The sequence below is a fragment of the Symphalangus syndactylus genome, chromosome 4 (assembly GCF_028878055.3).
Source record: "Symphalangus syndactylus isolate Jambi chromosome 4, NHGRI_mSymSyn1-v2.1_pri, whole genome shotgun sequence".
Classification (NCBI taxonomy): Eukaryota; Metazoa; Chordata; class Mammalia; order Primates; family Hylobatidae; genus Symphalangus; species Symphalangus syndactylus.
The window spans coordinates 49,347,828-49,370,207 of NC_072426.2; the positions used below are offsets into that span (position 1 = coordinate 49,347,828).

The following is a 22,380-nucleotide window of genomic DNA, read 5'->3' on the forward strand; positions in this document are numbered from 1 at the left end:
TCCATAAGGGTGCCAAGGATATATAATGGGGAAAGGATAGTCACTTCAACAAGTGATGTTGGGAAAACTGGATATCCATACGCAAAAGAATGCAAATATACATTATACACAAATATCAATTTAAAATGGATTAAAGACTTAAAATTAAGACCTGAAACTATAGAACTCCTAGAAGAAAATTCCTAAAAGACAGCCTGGGCAATTATTTCATGTGTATGACTCCCAAAACAAGCAACATAAGCAAAAGCAGACAAGTGAAAGTATATCAAACTAAAGTTTCTCTAGAGTAAACAGTCGAGAAAATGAAAAGGCAATCTATGGGATGTGAGAAAATATTTGCAAACTGTATATCTGATAGAAGGTTAATTTTCAAAATATATAAATAAGTCCTACAACATAATAGCTGTAAGTTTGGTAATCCAATAAAAAATTGGTTAAGATCTTATATAGATGTTTCTTTAAAAGAATACATAAAAATGGCCAACAAGTGGCCAGGCGCGGTGGCTCACGCCTGTAATCCCAGCACTTTGGGAGGCCAAGGTGGGCGGATCACGGGGTCAGGAGATCGAGACCATCCTGGCCAACATGGTGAAACCCCGTCTCTACTAAAAAAAAAATTCAAAAAATTAGCCGGGCATGGTGGCAGGCGCCTGTAGTCCCAGCTACTCAGGAGGCTGATGCAGGAGAATGGCATGAACTCGGGAGGCAGAGCTTGCAGTGAGCCAAGATCACACCACTGTACTCTAGCCTAGGTAACAGAGCAAGATTCTTGTCTCAGAAAAAAAAAAAAAAAAGCCAATAAGTATATAAAAAATACTCAGTGTTACTAATCATCAGGGAAATGCAAATCAAAGCCACAATGAGAAATCACCTCACACCTGTTGGCATGGCTATCATAACAAATAAACCAAAATAAGTGTTGGTGAAGAAGTGGAGAAATTGGAACCCTTGTACACTATTGGTGGGAACGCAAAATGATGCAGCTGTTGTGGAAAATGGTATGGAGGTCCTCAAAAAAAAATAACAAATAGAATCACCTTATGATCGAGCCATCCTTTTTTCACAAGGGTCATGATTTGGAAACAATGTAAATAGCCATTAACAAATGAATAGATAAAAAAAGGTGATATAGGTTTAGCATCCCTAATCAAAACAAATCCAAAATCCAAATGCCCCAAAATCCAAAATCCAAATGCCCCAAAATCCAAACATTTCCAATATGATGTTCAAAGGAAGTGCTTATTGGAACATTTCATATTTTGACATTTCAGATTAGGGATGCTAAATCAGCATGTATAATGCAACTTCCAAAATTAAAAAAGAAAAGGAATTTGAGACACTTCTGGTCCCAAGTATTTCGGATAAGAAATACTCAACCTGTATATACATATGAAGGAATATTATTCGGCTCAAAAACAAAAGGAAATCCTGCCATATGTGACTACATGGATGAGACTTAAGGATGTTATACTAGATAGTCACAGAAGGACAAATACTGCTTGATAGGTATTTATATATATGAAGTATCCAAAATGGTCAAACACATAGAAGCAGGGAGTAGAATGGTGGTTTTCCAGGGCAGACAGTAGGGAGAAATCAGGAGCTTATAAGCCATGGGTATACATCTTCACTTATGCAAGAGGAATAATTTCTAGATCTACGGTACAACATTGTGCCTATAGTTAACAATACTGTATTGTACATTTAGAAATCTTTTAAAAGGGCAGATCTCACATTAATGTTCTTATCACAATAAAATAAAAATAAAAGCGTATCAAATGAATACAATATTTTACAGTTGTTCACTATTCACGGATTTGGCTTACTGTTGAACAGTGTGTTAGAGTGGACAATTTTAATATAGAACAAAAGAAGAAAGTCAAACTAAAATGTTAGAGTATCCGTATATTTTTTGAGAACCTCAAATATAACACAACTTTGCCTCAATTCTACAGCCAAGGAACCCCGATACTGTTTTAATTGGAAGGAATATTTTAAGGATATTGACTTTGCAGTATAGACTAGTGAAGGGAGGGGCCAGAGAAGGCAGAGTGTGAATATAGTTGGGGCCCAAGAGACTGAGGCTTCATTTCCCCCAAGTTGGTGAAACTCCCTGTTCTGGAAAATGAAAATGGGGGTGATTTCCTATGTACTCTCAGGTCTTTGAGCTGTGACCCTCAAAATTCTGAACTAGAGAGATGGTGGAGAGAAAAATAGAATATACATAGTGTTTGCTAGCTGCTGAACGCCACCTTGAGCACATCAATTCCAGGGCACTAATTAATTTGTTAAAGGCAAACTAGCAAGGTAAGTACTATTAGAATTCCCATTTTAAAAGAAATTAAGGGATTGGAATCCTGGCCGTCTTGCTCCAGAATTTACTCTGAATCAATACATGGGACAAATTTTACTATTATAATACATGGGACAAATTAGTGAAATTTGACAGATTATTGAAAATAGAAATAATACTAATAGCTCTCTCATTTGCTCAACATTTCCATATATATTCTCACTTTTTTAACAACCCCATGTGCAAAGTAAAAGCAAAAAAGAAAAAAAAGTCGTTTTAAATTTCAAGTTACTTTGGCTGGGAATTAAGAGAGTACTCTTACTGAGGACATTTCAAGAATAGGACCTGCTTTGATGCAGGATAAATAGGAAGTGAAATTTTATTTGCGGTGTATTTAGGGATTAAAGAATAGCTTCATAGAAATGGTTATCTGGCAATTAGAGATTTGGGAATGAGGTTTAAGATAAATATCTGAAGGTCATTTTATGTGGGTGTCAATTGAAGCCACAAGAGTTGTTCAGAAATTAAATTAGAATAGATAGAGATAGGAACACTCATATAAGGACTGAATAAGGATGGTGAAGGAATGAGAAGAAAGAAGAGAAGCAAGGATCGGCAGAGGAAGAAGGAAGAGGGAGATTTCTTAATTCTGTATATTATAATCAAAATACTGAGTTTAATATACCCTGTGCTGATTGAGATATGATGGTCTCGGGCCATACTTTTGGGGTTGAATTTGTGCTCCATGTGTTAGTCATGTGGCATTGGACAACATACTTAACCTCTCCAAGCCCATGTTTCCTCATCTGTACACTGGGATGATAATATTACCTGCCAAAAAGGATTGTTTTGGAGGTTAATTTAGTGAATATATATTTTAAAAACCTAGAACAACCCTTGACAAATAGTAAGCACAGGAAAATGATAGTGGTTATTTTATTCTTATTCTTACTATTTTCTTATAAGAGAAACATGATGGCTTAAATGTATTTGATGACTTAGACTTCTGCAAATGAATAATTTAAATCAAAATGTAACTAGAGTTGCTATATATCCATGGGAAAATACAGTATCGGATTTCCTATTATACATTATTATTGACCTTGACACTAGGTATAAGTAGTGCTAGAAATGTTGACTTCAAAAATTACCTTTAATTTAATATACTTACCTAAAACAAATATACCATTTATTGTAATTAACCTCTAAGAATGTATTTATTAAAATATAAAGACACAGAGCTCTCAAGGAGAATATTAGGAAGAAGGTAAGTTTGGAGTGTATAGGCATGTAAAGCTGACATAGTGGGGGATTACGGCATCCACAGTTTCCATGCGTCTTTTCCATCATAACTTACATACATTTTTTCCTTCATGGTCAAACATATAAGGAGATGATTTCTAACAGTCTAAAGCAAAAATATTCCCGCTATATTTAGTGTTAGTTTGTACTGCATTCTTCAGGCCAGTCTTAACATTTAGTAAAATGAATGCCTCAAAGCACATTTAAATTTAATAATGGAACAGCTGAGTCTAAGACATTACTCACATTTACCTTGTATATTCAGGTGTACATTGAATATCTAACATATTTATTGTAATTTTATGGTTTAACAAAAACATTCAATAAGCATGTGAGACTTCTAATCTGACCACACTCTGTACATTTGTTCTGTTTCACTAGGAATTCCATTATTTTAGTAAAGTGGGTGAGGTACGGAAGTAGCTACATTCAATTCTGACCCATGAAAATAGTAAGTACTTGGAAATTCAGGTAAAGAAAAGAAACAAAAACCTATTTAATGCTATTACAAAAATGGTTTGATATTTAGAAATGCCCTGTCTACAAATGGGCTGTAATAAATAATAATATTCCTAAAGTTGTAATAATTTTTCTGAAAAGAGGTAAACACATCAGGCTGTGTTGATATAAAACAATCTTTTTCATATTCAAAATCAGCTGATGTGGTGAATTCATAATATTAGTGAATGTCTGAAAATATCTGGCCACGAGTAATGATTTAATTCGGTCTTTTGAAAAGTCTATTTACTTAATATTCAGAATATGCCATATCAGCAACAAAACAAGAAACAAATATCATGTTTCAGCTGCACTGCAGTGGAAATAATGCTGGTTAAAAATATTCTGCTCTCCTGATGAACCACAGAGACAAAAGCACATGGAAGGAATTCTAAAAGTAAATAGCTATAAATTTCAAATGCATATTAGAACCTTAAATAGTATTTTCAAAAACATGTATGGTACCACGAAGCAAAGTTTGGGTATCCTGGCCCATTACTAGTATAATTCTGTTTATAAAAGGGAACAAGAGACAAACAGAGTCACGTGCTTCTGAAACATGTAAATCTTGATCCAACACATTTCAAATGATATGTAAATTAAGTTCAACATGTACATTTTGTTTTATAAAATTGTAATTCCTTTACCCAGGCTTTGTTCTACGGTGCCCTACAAGAGTTCCTATAGCATACTAACACTTATATGTTAGGTAAAGTAATTAATGAAAAGTATATAAATAATTTTTAAAAATCTACACAATTGGCTGATGACCTACATAATCTTGAGTCTTACTCAAACTAGATGAAGAAAGAAAACAGAGCCAGGATTTGAAAAGAGAGAAAATTTTAAAAACATTTTTCCCAAAATTTGGCTAAGAGGTAAGGAGCTGAGAATAAAGTAGAAAATAAAACAAAGGTTTATCTAAAAGCATTAATATTTATTATAAGCAACTAAAAACAACAACGAAAAGAAAACAGCCCAAAATTCTAAATGCCATAGGCAGCCATTCTACTTAACATGAAACCAAAGACATGTGAGTTCCTCATGTCAAGAGTTATAGTCAGTCAGCAGTTATTAAAACGTTATTAAGTTGTTTAAGAGAAAAATGTATTTAAGAAGATAAACAACTTTGTGAGCTTTTTCTTTAAAAAACAACAGTTGTAGTTTTACTGAAATGCCCCCCTTTCCTTTAATGTTGTAGGTACACCTAGTTACTCCCTTCCATCCTCTTTGCCTTTCTACACTCACACACAAACAAATCTAGTTACAAGAATGTGGTGATTTTTATGCCTTCAGGCACAGCCACACCTCATACATATTGTCAGCATCCCTCTCTACCCTTGAATTGCTAACAGCCTTCTCTCCAATTCTCTTGTTTATTCCAACGTTACAGCCTTATACTTTTCTGGCCCTAATTCCCCACTCTGTCTCATCTCAAAAGTACTTCTTATATATCCTAGCTATCATCACTTTACATTCTGTATTTTTCTTAACTAGCATGTCTAAGTGATAACACCTGCGTGGTTACTTACATTTTTTTTTTTTTTTTAAACTTAAAAAACAAAGCTCAGTACAAATAAAATAAAAATTCACAAAAACAAGCGTTGGTCTAAATACCTAGATGTATAAGGACTTTCTTAGGCTTCCTCTAGTCTCATCATAAATGTAAACATAGCTTAAAAGATGAACTTGGAGGCAATGCAAGTGTGTGCACACATACACCAACACACACACGGAAGTCAGATGGAGAAAAATAAGAATGCTGGCAGTATTGCATTTTCACTAATACTTATATGAAATATTCTTAAAGAGAAAATATTGGGAGGGAAATAAAATTATAACAGTGTCAAGAGAATAGTATTAAAAGGGTTGAGTGTCGGAATCTCTGAAATAACCATTTCTTAAGAGAGCAGTATGATGATTAAAACAACTAAATTTCCAAATACAATTCTACCTGTGATTCCTGTAATTCCTATTAAATAATCCCACTCTAATTACAATATTCCATGGAGTAAATAGCCATCCCATTAGAATATCTATTATAATTAACATGATTATTACTTCATTCTTTTAAAGTGATTAGAATAAATCACTTCAAATAAATGAGTTTTATTTGCTCTATTCTTAGAGAGTATAACCAACGAAATAGTCATTACAATTTCAATTATTTGATGTCAAGTGTCCTATGCCAATTACATTAGTTTTTTTTGTTATTGCTGCTACTTTCAAATGGGAGTTAATGAAATTTTATGAATTGATAAATCAAAATGTATATTATCAATGATAAACTTTAAGAAAATGAAATATTTACTGAATTATGGCTAATGATATCACATATCTATCAACAATAGAAAGATTAAGTCAGATAACTCTTTTAAAGCTAGCTAAATTTGAAATAATTGTGAACTTCACATTGTAAAATTGAATAGAATGTACTAAACATAAAACATCATATCTTTTCTAATAGAAAATTGCAATTACCTAACTGTCTATGCTTTATTTTGTTCACTTGTAATAGTTTGATTTTGGCAAAATTTATAAATGACTAAGTCATTACATTTCTGTATTGGCAGTTAAAATTATTTATTTATTTACATTCTTAAGGTTACAGAAATACATTTATAAAGCACTTATTCATATGCCAGGAATCAAGTTTCTGATATTTCTGAGTTTTAACATGAGAGGAAGAAAATTAAATTCTCTGTTCTGTGTTCGGCTTGGCTTAAGGGGAAAGAGGTAAGGAGATACTGGTGTCTGGAAAGTTATTCCTCTTTCTTAAACTCCAGAACATTACTTAAACTCCTTACCTAGTAAGGAGAAAATAAGCCATGGAGTTTTTTTCATTAGAAAAAATATAAATCGCAAATTATTTGTTTCCATGCCATTTGAAACATAATAATTACATAGCTGAACTTAATATATAAATATAGAAAATAGTAATCTAAACCTTAAAATTCCGTAGTTTTAAATTATTTTCTTTTAACAATTACAAATAAAATAAAAATCAATCCTTAGCTGCTATAAGATAGCAAAGGGGAATAATAATGGCATAAAATAGAGATACGTCTTTAGATATTTTTATTATTAAAGAAAAAAATAATTTGACTAAGTAACCTAAAGCGCAAGCAGCAAGTGAGTTGTGGATTGCTGATCAGAGGAAAATTACCTCTTGATAGTAATCTCTTTTTTAACATTTTTATGTTACATTTCAAGAATTAATGTTCTTTGGAAAGGAGCACACATGCTTAACCTTAATTATTGGGTTATAAAAGTAGTCAACATATCCTAGAAATCTGATAAATCACTGCACTACTAAGTTTCACAAATTTGGAGACATGCTTGAGCTACCTCATCAGCATCCATGGCTGTCAGCTGCATAATCTTAGAGCCATCTCCAATGTTCTCCTCTACAGTGAGATCCAGCATGTCCGTTGGAAATACTGGTGGATTGTCATTGATATCCTGAAGTGTTATTTCTACCTACAAAGAAAAAGGAAACAATGTGTGAATGACTCCACGTGTCTGCAAGATACCAATTAAAATGACTACCAGGAATCCACCCAATCAAGACTGCCAAAATGAATTGGAACCTTTGCATCTAACATCCAAACAACAGAAACTACCCCTAGGGAAAAGTTGTGAAATCTTTATAGGAAAACATAAAGTCGAAATAAAAATCATCTGCCTTGTTGATAAGTAACTGATTTTAAATAGTGGCCATGGAGTTTATACTAGAAAAGGTCCACTGATTAACTGTCATTTTAATCCCCAGATTTGCACCTCACTATGGAACTGCCAAGGCTCAGCACTGTCTGTCATTCAACCATTAAATGCTGCCTGACACACAGAGGAGGTGGTGTAAAATTTCTTGCTGAAATGTTTACATATTGGCAACTAATGTCTGGGGGAAATAAAGAAGTTCACATGTTGTTTTAAGAATCACTCAGAATTTCCCCCTTTAAAGTCCACGCTCAACCTTTAATGGGAAGAAAAATACATCTTTTCTTTCTATTTCCACTCGTATCAGCACTCTCTATTTGTGACTAAAGCTAAGCCATCATTTCTTTCAGATGTCATGTGGATATAGGTTGCAAATATTAACAGCTTTGTTTAAAAGATCTTAGCCAGAGTTATTTGTTTGTTTCCTCACCTAAGAAAAAATGTTTAGAAGAAAGGATTTGGGAAGTATAAAATAATAACTTCAAACTCTGTATTTTCTCTTTTGAGTTAGGTGCTAATAGCTCAAGTTCTGGTAAGAAAAGGGGAAAGACAGCTGCTAATAAAACCGAAATCTTCCCAGTTGGATCACAAAATTAAGTCATGGAGAAAAACCCACCCATCCATTTAGCTAGGATATAACCAGGGCATGTTTGTCATCGGATAAAATGTCATCTTTTATAGTTAGGCTGTAAAAACTCCATCAGTGATGAGTGATGAGGATGAATCTGAAGGAAGTGGGGAGAGCAAAATAATTCTGATTTCTCCTTTCCCAGGAAGAATGGAAGCTGTGGGAAGGGGAGAGGCAGTAAGTAGGACTGTCATCATTCTCTGAAAAGGAATGAATGTGAAATATACGAGAGCTAGACAAATAAATAAATGAGCAATTGATAAAAATAGAAAACCCCAGAAAACAATATATAAAATTAAGTACTAAATAATTGTTATACCTCTAGTTCTACCTTTTAGTAGAAGAATGGATCATAAAACAAATGGCTCAAATGAGTCCAGAGAATGGTGAAGACAGGCAAGTCTCAGCAGTTAGAAATCTGACACTTCTGATTGTGGCTAGCAGCAACCATTCTCGACACCATTTCCTTTAAGGAAATGCCCACAATAACTACAACTGCAGCCTGGAAGATGCATTTCCAACTTCCTTGCAGGGTTGTAAATATCATCGGTTTTAGAATTAGAGAGACCAGACTTCAAATTCCTGTCTGACACTTATTAGCTAGATGAACTCGGGCACTTAACTTCTCTTAGCCTCAGTCTATCCTTTTAAAATTAGTATAATAATATGTGTCCTAGAGTATTTTGTGAAGACTAAATCCTGATGATATAGGTAAAGAAAATGCTTAACACAGTTTCTGGCACAGAGTGAAGTATTCTATAAAAAGTCAAGATCTTGGTTTTCAAGCTGTTAGGACAGATCTGGAAGCTTCTTAGAGCCAGAGAAAGGCTTTGAGAAAAGGTATTTTAAAAATCAGAATTCTAGTCCCACATACAGGTTCAACTGGCACATACTGAATGTACACTGAGTTTTCATGTGGGAGGAGCTTTGAAATACACACACACATACATATTATATATATATATATACACACACACATACATATATGTAATTAATGTTCTTCAGAAATTACTAAATATCTTCACTTCATACACGTAAATTTTTTGTATATATATATGCACAGTGCTTAAAACAAAAAAAAAGACAAAAGGTAACTGAATGCATCATAATTCAACTCTGAACTTTTAGATTCATAGAATTTTAAAAAATTCTAAATTGTCTTTCATCTGTAATCTTATGACTTTATTGGGAAAGCAACAAGCCACCCTTGTGCATGCTAGGGGCGTGTGTGTGTGTGTGTGCACGCACGTGCTCGCATGCATGCGTGTGCATGTATGATTTTGTAAATGTCTTTGTGAAAAATGTACGTGTGTTTATGTAAGTATGTGTGGGTGTGTGTAAATGTGTGCATGTAAGTGTGTATGTGCAGGGAAGAACATTAAATTGAGCATAAGGAAGGACTAGATTGACACCAATTGAATATGACCATCAAAGGCACATCAGGGAACAGAGTCACACACTAGAAACAAGTTGAGTATACCTAAAAGATGTCTCAGTGTAACTGGGAGGTCCATGAATTTAGCAAGCCAATTCTATATTTTAATAGTTTTAAAAAAATAACTAATAAACATGCCTGACATTGTTTTAGGTTATATGTGTGTGTACATACATACACACCTACACACACATATATACATATAAAAACCTCAGCAGGGCCTTTTGACCTAAGAACTTTATCTCCCATTGGATAGATGAGTTAATGAAAGTCCAGTGGTAAGGAACTACCTAGTGTCACAGAGGTAATCAGTCAGTAAAGAAAACTTACACACTCTCATGCGTGTGTGTTCAAAAAACATAATGAATCATGTTTTTAAAATATATGCTACAGCTATACAAATATATTTTCATAAATGTGCATTTCATTCACATCCGGAATCAGGATCACTTACATAAGAACTAACTATTAATCAATCTCTTTCTGTCAAAATTTTTAAAAAAAACTAAACTAGGGGATCACTACATAGTGCTCTAGAAGTCTTTGATCCCATATGCTCTGTGAGATTTTGGTCATTTCAGACACGGAAAAGTCTTTCTTTTTGCTTTAGTAGAGATAGTAAATTTAGTTAAATATTATTGAGTTCAAAACTACACCTTTTTGAATGAACCTATATAGACCAGTTGTATATACAGACCTAGACCATTTCATCATCATTATATTCTGATATATGCAAAGTTTATATTTTTAGTAAGAATTCCATAGGTCATTTATTTAATAAATTAGGCTATCCTCTTTCCCAAAATCTGTGTCATCTTGCCGTTCTGAAAGTGAATAATGGCCAGGCACGGTGGCTCACACCTGTAATCCCAACACTTTGGGAGGCCTAGGCAGGGGAATCACCTGAGGTCAGGAAGAGCCTGCGTTCAAGACCAGCCTGGCCAACATGGCAAAACCCTGTCACTACTGAAAATACAAAAATTAGCTGGGCATGGTGGCGTGCACCTGTAATCCCAGCTACTCAGGAGGCTGAGACAGGAGAATCTCTGGAACCCAGGAGGCAGAGGTTGCAGTGAGCCGAGATGGTGCCACTGCACTCCAGCCTCAGCGACAGAGTGAGACTCTGTCTCAAAAAAGAATAAAAAAGAAAAGTGAATAACTTCATATTCCATTTCTTGAAAATCTAGATTTTTTCCTTAATTGCCCATTCCCTTTTCTCTACTCCACAGTTCCTCAGATATAACTGAAAAGCTTTCAGCATGGCTTGGCAAAGTTCTCTCAGTAGCCTGGGGTTTTCATTATCTAGGAGTGAAGATCTGAACTCATTAGCACAGATAAGTGTTATCCTGCCATTTCTTCACTTACCCAGATCCTTAACGCCATGGTTCTATCTACCAAGAATTGCAAGATTCTGAACCCATTTACATGTGATATGGTCACTAAATCTAACATTTATTCATAGAATATTTTAGAATCTGCCAAATAACAAGTATGTGTTAGTCACCAAAATATATAAAAGAAAATAAGACATGTCACCATCCCTTGTAGAAAACAGGTGATGTACTTTAATAGCAATATTTACAAACAGAAGCAGTCATCCCTGGGAAAATACACTATTGACATCTTGATTCCAGAAGTTTGTCTTTAAATTGCTTACTTGTTGCCATTGGTGTTACTATTTATCTTGATGATTCTAAATCCTAACATGTGCTTGGTTCACTCTCAGATCTGACACCAACCATTACTATACCTTCTTTAGACTAAGGTTTGGTGTGATTTATTTTAAAATGTTATATAAAACACAAGAATTGAACATTAGAAATTTAGAGAAAAAAGCAGGAAACAATAACTACATTTTTATAATTCTTAAAACCCTTTTATTTCTATACAATTTAGATCACTTTAAATAATGAAGACAGTGGTTATTAGTGGTTTAGCTTAAAATTCCGAGATCTTAAGTCTACAATATTATTTCTAAACTAAAAAAGCATACGTTGTAAAAATTAAAGGACAAACCCAATACTACCACATAGTTAAGCTTTCAGTATCAGCATTGCCCCCTTAGTGTTTTCCGTTTATCTTTACATTTGGTTAGACTGGAGGTAAAATTTCATTCAAATAAACATTTTGCAAAAACACAAATCACATTTCAAACTCATAAGTTTCTCTTCATGAGTGGCTACATTTTTAATAAAAACAAAACAAAATCTGGCAATAGCTTTTGTAATTGAAGTTCAGAACAACTTAAGGTATCAATTCTGAAAGTTTGTAAAAACTGAACTTTAAAGATGAAAGACTCATGACCCTGTTAAGATAAGGCACTTTCATGTTTTCTGCATGCCTACCAAATGTTGACCTTTGTGCTTAGATATTTGGTCCTTTAAAAATGTGTGTGGTTTCACCTGCTACAATTAGAAGAAATGTAGTTGGTAGATCTGTGCTTGACTTACAATAAATACCTCAGCTGCAGCTAATGGTTGAGGCAAGGTGTCACCCACTGCCACTACCGTTGTTACCATTTAGGTAGCTTCACAAGAATGACTTTCTTGACTGAGTCACCTGAGCCCTGAGCAGTGAAACTCTGGTAAATGAAATAATTTTATTTAGAGACAAACACATGACTGAGATTAAAGGAGCTAATAACCAATTAGTTCACAAATGGTCTGTCTTTTGGTAATTTTATAAAAGTAAAATTTAAGTTAGAAATATGCCTTTAAATATTGTTACCAAATTACTTTATGCTGAAGGAATAAAATCCCTGGTATTCAGCTTGCTGAAGAGTCAAATGGATATTTTAAAACTAAAAAATATTTCTGTGGGAATAGTGCATAAAATAATATAATGCTTTTCTCTTTTTTTATAATATGCAGTCTATCATTTTATTTTGCTGTGCATCAAGAATGTTATTATACATGGGGGTTAATTTTTTAAATGTTTCAGCATACAACTACATAACTAAAGAACAATCATTACCTAACAATAGCTAATATCAAATCATTATATATTTGTGGATCTAATGATAAAATATGCTATTTCCCTGATTTAAATTGCTATTATGAAAGTAGAAGATTATATTCAAGTTAAAGGAAATGACTAAAATAGCAAAGTCCATTATGAGCTCATTCCCCAGTTAATAAACTGATAATTGCATGGTGGTTGCCACCTCAACCACAATTCTAAACATATTCTTAAATGCATATCCTCTCTGCAGCTTAAATCAAATGGTTCTTAATGAACGGGATGAAAAAAATCTAAACATATTTTAATTCACAACCTTCCTGCAATCTACATATAATGGTTCTCAGATAAAGAAGAAAAACAATCTTTTGTTTTCTTTTGGGAGACTGTAGGATTTGTAGTACACTGAAAGTTCAGAAATCCATTCATTTGCAAGTCAACATATTAATACTTTTTGTAGGAATCTTAAATATCATCAAGTCCATTTCCGTTCCATTTCTGTTATTTTATAGAGAGTCAAAATTAAGGAACTGAAATGTCAAGTGATTTATCTAAGAAAAACAACGTTAAGCCTCCTACTGGAGGGCACTGATTTTTCCGGAGTTGTGGAGAGAGCCAGGGCTGTGGAGCAAGCTGAATGATGTGCCTGAGACACAATGCCTCTGATCTTTGCACAGACGGAATGATCTTTCATATAAAACACGCATTGTATGTCAACAAGAAAATAATTTCTGATGAAAGTAATATTTGATGGGCTACTTTAAAAACCATTTTATTCACTCCTTTCCTATTTTTAGGTTCTTTTATATTTATATAAAGATAAAATAATCTGTGAGAGTTTGTCTTATCAATGCCACTGGAAAACTATTAGACATTCAGCAGAAAGACAATAGGTATGTATTACAACTAAAGAAACTATAGTTAAATTCTCTGTAAATATCAGTGAAAGTGATTACTATTAAAATGTATGCGAAAAGCTGTTTCTTTTTCTTAAAAGATGCAACATATAAATACCCATTTTCAGAATGGCTTACATTTAAATAGTTGGCAGGGTAGACACAAAGTATACAAACTATAAAATAGTAAGACCTGATGCATCAAGGCAAATAGTGCTTAATTTTTTGTTTTGTTTAGTGGCAAAAATAATTGTTTACTTTATTGACTTTTTGGATTTGTGGAACTGACACTCCAAAATTAATTGTCTCATGTAATATTGTCACTTAAACCACATAAATTATGACAAACTTTGCACTAAAAATAATGTTTAGAGTTCACAAGTGTTATCTCTAAAGATATTAAGATAATGCCATCAAGATTGCTTTTAAATACAATTAACAGTTTTGTCAGAAATATTTATTTCAATAATAGTATTTTGTAGCTCTGATTTAAGTTTATATATTACCAAAATAGGTAATTGCAAATATCTTCAGGATACTGAAGATCATTTATATTACTTAAATTAGAGACTTCTATATTCTGAGATTCCAAGAGCAATAATGTGTCCTGCTCATTCTGACAACTTATCCATGTCTAGCATGTAAATTCTCCTCTACAGATATTTCTGTTTTTAAGCAAATCCAGGTCATTTTTACATTTTTATTAAAGTCCCATATTCAGCAAATGTAACAATAACATAGGCACTCTACTGGCATATAAAGATGTATTAATCAAAGTTATCCACTATTACAATGATATTTTAAAGCAATTCAATCCTACTGATTTCCTAGTTTTTGTGTGGGAACATGCTATCATATATAATTTTTATGTTATGAAATGATATTTTATGATAATTCAATAACTACTCATAATAATGACTTACTATTTTTTCTTTTAAAACAAAACATTTCTTCTAAAAAAGAAAAACAGGATACATGTGCAGAATGTGTAGGTTTGTTGCATAGGTATACATGTGCCATGGTGGTTTGCTGCACTGATTGACCCAACCTCTAACTTCCCTCCCCTCGCCTCCCACTGCCCCCAACAAGCCTTGGTGTGTGTTGTTCCCTTCTCTGTGTCCATGTGTTCTCATTGTTCAACTCCCACTTATGAGTGAGAACATGCAGTATATGGTTTTCTGTTCCTGTGTTAGTTTGCTGAGGATGACGGCTTCCAGCTTCATCCATTTCCCTGCAAAGGACATGATCTCATTCCTTTTTATGGCTGCATAGTATTCCATGGTGTGTATGTACCACATTTTCTTTGTCTAGTCTATCATTGATGGGCATTTGGGTTGGATCCATTTCTTTGCTATTGTAAATAGAGCTGCAATAAACTTACATGTGCATGTGTCTTTATAGTAGAATGATTTATACTCCTTTGGGTATATACCCAGTAATGGGATTGCTGGGTCAAATGGTACTTCTGGTTCTAGATCCTTGAGGAATTGTCATTGTCTTCTACAACGGTCGAACTTATTTACATTACCCCCAACAGTGTAAAAGTGATCTTATTTCTTCACAGCCTCAACAGCATCTATTGTTTCCTGACATTTTAATAATCGCCATTCTGACTGGCATGAGATGGTATCTCAATGTGGTTTTGATTTGCATTTCTCTGATTATCAGTGATGTTGAGCTTTTTTTCATATGTCTGTTGGCCACAGAAATGTCTTCTTTTGAAAAGTGAATCATGACTTAAAATTTTAAAAACTTCAGAAAAAATATCTTTAATATGTTTTGTTCAGAGTATCTCCCACTTAGGAGACTGGAATAAAAGGTCCTACACAGTGCCCATCTCTGCTTCAAAAGCTGCTACACTAAACACCATGAAAGGCACATGTAAACCTGTAAGAATAACTGAGCTCATTCAAATGTATATTGCCCTTAATAGGTCATTATAATGTCATCTCAATAACATTTTGCTAAATGATGCCTCAGTTTATGTTGTGTAGGTACTACTGAAATTAAGCAAGGAAAAAGTCTAATCTTACATTCAAAACAATTTTTATTCACCAGAGTGAAACAAGATGCTGGAAGCCTACTATTTACTTTTCTGTATGGAATCTCAAGTGAGGAGTTGAAATTGAAAGCAAATTAACCAAATTGAAACCCACACCAGTATCAGTACAACCATCACGCCTCAGCTGTCGCTTCCTTTGGCCCTGAAAAGGAAAACTCCACCTTTCCTGCCTGAGATGAGCGTTGAGTGTGGAACATGAGTTTGCCCACAATGCAGTGAGAGGCGGCTCAGTGCTGGGGCACAACTCAGTATGACTGCATCGGGGTGATGTGTAAAGAAGCACTCTGTGACCTGACCTTAAACATGAGAATCAAGTTGAGAGTTAAATTTAGTAATTAGGAACAACAACAACAAAAATTCAACGCCTAGTTGTACTATAGTTTATGGGTTTAGGCTCTAAATACTTCCATTTCTTAACAACAATAAAGAGCTGTATTGCCACGAAAGGATGGTGCCAGAGTCTGCATATTTCCTTTAAGTTTGGTCTTCATTTTTTTCCCTATTTTGGGTGACCACTGGGAATTCTACTGCCATAAGTCTGGGTGAAATGTTTCACGACATCCAGAACACTTCATCATGTAGCAGAGCCAAAATCTATTATGGTTTGCAAGTGACTCATATTTCAGTTATGAGAACGCCCTAACAAAGAACGGTTTGCATTTAAATGTTTTAAATGTCAGGAATGTAATGTTTGGACTATGTAGGTATGCAAGGCCTGATCTCTATGAACAAGGTTTTAAGTATTTATTTGTTTGTGATGTATAATCAATCTTGTTCAAACTTGTGGTAACTCTAATAATAGTTTACTATCTCATCTTGATGGTATTACTGAAAGTTTGAAATTGAAATGTGAAAAAAATGGGAGAAATCAAACTTTGGAGGAAAGACCTACTATCCCATTCTATGAAAGACTGGCCAGGGCTATGTGGGACTTATTAAGGAAAACTGATAGGACCACTACCATCTGCATGAATGAAACATAACTACTAGAAAACACAAGTCTGTTGCAGGCCCAAACTCTACTTCAGTTTCAGAAATTATCATAAAGTAAGTGTATGCATTTGGTGCATTTTTTTCTTTAGAACTAGAAGAAAAAAATGAATAAGCATTATATTTTACTAGAAAATGAGTATTTAAATATTATCATGCGTACTAAAGGCTATTTTATTACATTGTTTCACAGGAAACACTTTAGTACAAGAAACATGATATAATGGTAATATTTGATGAAGTAACATACAACATGGGATTTGGAATACTTCTGTTTTTAAGATTATAGGCTATTAAGCATTTTGTCATGTAAAAGTTTATACCTTAAATTTAAATATCTATTTAGATATCTGAGCATTGACTTCACATAAAAATATCTAAGTATTCTGGAATATTAGGAATGAAGGAAGCACACACATTTTAGATTCTCTTTAGTTTCATTTTTTAAGGAAAGTAAAATTAATCATAATGAGTTTTAAAACTGAATGTACTTCTCATATAAGCTACATGTATATAACTGTGACCAATTATATTTCTCAAACAAAAGCAATTACATTAATCTCTCACCACTAAAACTCTTCTAACAGTCAGCAACACACGTTCCTGGGATTTTGATGCATTTCTTACTAAGAAGAAATATGTATGAATAACAGGCAGGCTTGGAGAGTAGCCATGAGTGACAAGAATGGCTAGAAGCGTGGATAACACATAGTTAACTCCATTCTTAAAACAAAATGCTTTCCATAACTCACTAAATGTGTGGTGACATAATAAAAAGCTAGTTTTGTTGTGCTTTCAATATTGTTCAAGTTAGAACCAAATAAGGATTTATTTTAAGGCAAAGGCAACCATGTGTAACCACTTCAATTTTTCCTGAAATCAATACTGCATAATTTCTGCATTTTAACAAATTCTTAAGGATGTTCAAAAGTAAATGCAGAATAAAAGATCAAGTTAAAATATGTGTGGTTGCATAAGAAACTTATGGAAATTTTTATACTATTCTTCAAAACAAACACCCTGCAAAAGCATCCTGTAGTATATTTTTCAATAGATGTTAATCTGAATGGGGTAGACACATATCAAAGGGAAATTTTAGTATAAAACAAACAAACAAAAAATGCCACTAAATTTTTTCTTCTCTTTTTTTGCCTAATGTATACTGGATACTATGAAATAAAGAAGGCTTCTATTCAAACTACTGAAAAATAAAGAAGTAGTTTGATTTCTATTAAAGGTACAAGCTATGGTAGACTAAATTATTGGTCCCAATACCCCTCCCCATAAACAACTTTGCAGTCTCTCCCACTAAAGGTGAGATTTCTCTCCTTGCCTTTTTTGGGCTCTTTCATAATATTTGGATTGGACAATGGGCTATTTATAAAAACAGCACAAGAAGCGGCTTAAAATACACTTCTTCTTTTTTACCCCTGCCATGGTCACTAGAACAATCTGTTTCTGCTAGCCCACTACTACCAGAAAGACTACAGATACTGAGTAGAGGAATCTCAGCTGAAAGGTTTTTAGACTGAAGCCAAGCTTCCAAGTTGAGTCTAGCCTAGAGAAGCCCAATTGCAGTTATCCAGCAATGTGTGAGGATAAACGTGAATTTTTGTAGGCCTTTGAGATTTTTGTGGCTCTTTATTATGCAACATTATTCTGGCAGTAGCTAACAGATACAAAAGCTAAAACAATGCGTTCATTAACTGGTTATTTTACTTTGTTTTCATGTTCTAAATAATTACTGGTCTAACATGGGCAGCACGAAGAAGAGTAAAAAGCTAATGTATATTGATCTGTGGTATGGCTTGTACTGGGAGTTTTATTTCTCTGAATCTATTAATACCTTTTCCTACCCTATATAGCTACATATTCTCACTTATCACGCCATACTGCTATCTGTCAGGAGCAACTCAAAATAAGACATATCAAGTTCTTCCTCCCCCTCCAACAATCCAAAGGTTAGAGGAGTGGTGGGAATACATGATCCAAGAGGAACGAATCATAGATTGGGGAGAGTTCATCAGATTGTGTTTTTTTTAAGAATAGAAAATTTAAACAAACAAAAACACAAAGAACACTGCAAGAACAAAATAATGGCACAAGTACAATAAGAAACAATGCAGCCCCTACGATAACATGGTCGCCATCTTTAGTAGTTTTCTAGAACCCAACAGGACTTGGCTATAGTTCTTTTATGGAATGACTGCAATGTCAAAATAATCCCTCTTCCTCATTTCACATTTGCATAGTAGTCTTCACCTTTGCAGACATTTCTGTTATTTGATGCAAAAGACACAAACTTTTGACTCATAGCTAAGCTATTCTATTTCAGTTGGTTATTAGTCTACAAGAGGGGTCTCCAACCCCTGGGCACAGATCGGTACTGGTTTGTGGCCTGTTAGGAACCCGGCCCATAGCAGGAGGTGAGGGGCGGGCAAGTGTGCATTACTGCCTGAGCTCTGCCTCCTGTCAGATCAGCTGCGGCATTAGATTCTCAAAGAAGGGTGGACCCTATTGTGAACTGTGCATGCGAAGGATCTAGGTTGCACGCTCTTTATGAGAATCTAACACCTGATGGCCTGAGGTGGAACACTTTCATCCCAAAACCACCCTCCCACCCAGTATGTGGAAAAATGTCTTTCACCAAACTGATCCCTGGTACCAAAAAGTTTGAGGACCGCTGGTCTGTAATATTTATATGTCCTTATGTCTTTTAAACAACTATCTTAAACTATAAAATTAAAGTCTCTTTCTAGAGTCTTGTGTTCTATTTTTACTTCAAAACAATAACAAATTTAATTTATATGAAACAGCTTTAGCTCACTAATAAACAGTAATGAATAACATTTTATGTGATATAAATTGTAAAGTATATGTTCTAAAGAAATTCAACTTATCAAAATAAATGTTTTGGAAGTGCATTGTTCTTTAATTCTATTTAGAAATCCTATTTTTCTAAACTTAGGGCCGGGTGCAGTGGCTCACACCTATAATCCCAGCACTTTGGGATGCCAAGGCAGGTGGATTACTTGAGGTCAGGAGTTTGAGACCAGCCAGGCCAACATGATGAAACCCCGTCTCTACTAAAAATACAAAAATTAGCCGGCATGCGCCTGTAGTCCCAGCTACTCAGGAGGCTGAGGCAGGAGAATCACTTGAACCCTGGAGGCGGAGGTTGCAGTGAGCCGAGACGGTGCCACCGCACTCAAGCCTGGGCAACAGAGTGAGAATGCGCCTCAAAAAAATCAAAACAAAACAAAACGAAACAAAACAAAGCTCAGAAAGCCTGCTTCTTTTCTAAGGTTCAAACAGTGAAAGATTTAGATCAGTTTCTAATATAATGCCTAGGGTACAGAAGGCATTTAATGTATGTTTATTCAATGATGTAAAAACCAATTTGTTCATTGCACTAGTATATTTTATTGTTACACACACACGCAAATTAAGAAGTAGGTGAACCACCAACTATTACAATTACATTGAGTAATGAAAGTCCTAAGAATTATCCCCATATGATCATCAGAGTTAAAACTAATTAACAGGAGGAAAAATGTTTTAATATGAAAAATAAAGAAATAAATGACAAAATAAATTTTCTTTAATAAGATGTTTCAGCATAAAAGGCTATTTGTTTCCTATTTTTCATTGTCAAAACCAAAGTACCAACATTTTTAGTGGAATAAGAGTATGACAAAAAGCTGGACGAAAAGCTGAATATATTTTTTTAAAATTGACTTTTAAGAAGTCTGAGCTACTATAGAAATACAGAAAGAAAATAATGTGCAACATTGGATAAAACATCTGTACACTTATGAAAGATTTGAAATTAGACTCCAGAGTAACGGAAAAAGCCATCAATTATAAATACTGACTACAACTAACCATCTCCATGAAATAATACGGTTTGATGATTTTTTTCTAATACTCTCTCACTCTTCCTCAACTTATGACTATATAACTATGATTATCTATAATATCAAAGTATCCTATGACATCAAAGGATACTTTGATTTTAGTTTTCAAATAAAGGTATGTTCTACGAAAAAAACTGGAAAAATAAAACAGATGGCATTTCGTCACTCATTCTGCTTTTTCCAAGATAAAATAAGGCAACTAACTACTTAATATTATCATTGAAACATGCTTTTAAATATGCACACTAAAATTTAATTTAAGGAATCAATATCTGAATTTTGTGTGAGGATGACCAAGAAGTTTCTAAAATTGGCAGGGCACAGTGGCTCATGCCTGTAATCCCAGCACTTTGGGAGGCCGAGGCAGGTAGATCACCTGAGGTCAGGAATTTGAGACCAGCCTGGCCAACATGGTGAAACCCCATGTCTACTAAATATACAAAAAGTTAGCCAGGTATGGTGGCGGGAGCCTGTAGTTCCAGCTATTCAGGAGGCTGAGGCAGAAGAATCGCTTGAACCCGGGAAGCAGAGGTTGCAGTGAGCGGAGATCATGCCATTGCACTCCAGCCTGGGCATCAAGAACAAAACTCCATCTCAAAAAAAAAAAAAAAAAAAAAAAAAAAAAAAAAATATATATATATATATATATATATATACATGTTTCTAAAATTAATTATTCAAAGATCAAATATTGTCATTCCTTAGTAAAAATTATTTTGTTACTGAGTAGTGTTAAATTTACTTATTGAAAAGGAGTATCAAAAAATCCATTAATGAATCCAACAAACATTCATTGATATCTTACTAGAGCTCAGGCCCTTTGCTTGTTGCTTAGGATACCAAATACCCAGGTGTTCACATTTACTGTCTAGTAGAAGCACAGTCACCTAAACCAAAATTACACTACATGTTGCTGTAAGTAAAAAATTACAGAGAGTCTAAAGGAAAAGCACAAGTGATAAAAGACTGGAAAGTTAGACTTCATCACAATTTAAACCTTTTTTGCTTTGAACGACATTATTAAGTGAAAGAAAACCTCACAGAATGGGAGAAAACATTTGCAAATCATATATCTGAAAGGGACTTATATCCAAAATATATAAACAACTAATACAATTCAATAATAAAAATAAATAACCCAATTTAAAATGGGAAAAGAATTTGAATATAAAATCCTCCAAAGAAAATGTGAGAATAGTTTAAAAACACATAAAAAGATGTTAAATTCATTAGTCAATTGAGATATGAAAATTAAAAATACAATAAAATATGTCACACATAAAAATGGCTATATTAAAAACAACAGAAAATAACAAGTGTTGGTGAGTATATAAAAAAATCAAAACACTCATATGTTGTTGGTAAGAATATAAGATGGTGCAACCACTTTGGAAAATACTTTGGCAGTTCCTCAATATGTTAAATATAGCTATCACATGACTTGTAATTCCAGTCATAGGAATTCTACCATAGAGAAATGAAACATGTTTGCACAAAAACTTGTACACAAATGTTCAAAGCAGCATTATTTATAATATTCAAAAGGTGAAAACAACCCAAATGTCCATCAGCTGATGCATGAATCCACAAAATGTGATATATTCACACAATGGAATCATATTCAGCAGTAAAAAGAAATAAAGTCATATTAGTACAGTTTATAGTATCCCTCTTATGCTCA

At 33.9% G+C, this 22,380-nt stretch overlaps 1 protein-coding gene across 3 annotated transcripts in view; it reads right to left on the reverse strand.

The window, feature by feature from the left end:
* Positions 1-22,380, reverse strand: part of FAT4 (FAT atypical cadherin 4) — a 175,902-nt gene that overhangs the window by 85,335 nt on the left and 68,187 nt on the right. For all 3 annotated transcript variants that reach the window (XM_055274641.2, XM_055274640.2, XM_055274639.2), the window contains exon 2: positions 7,442-7,573. In XM_055274641.2, the coding sequence (XP_055130616.1) occupies positions 7,442-7,573 (132 nt within the window). The remainder of the gene's footprint in view (positions 1-7,441; positions 7,574-22,380) is intronic.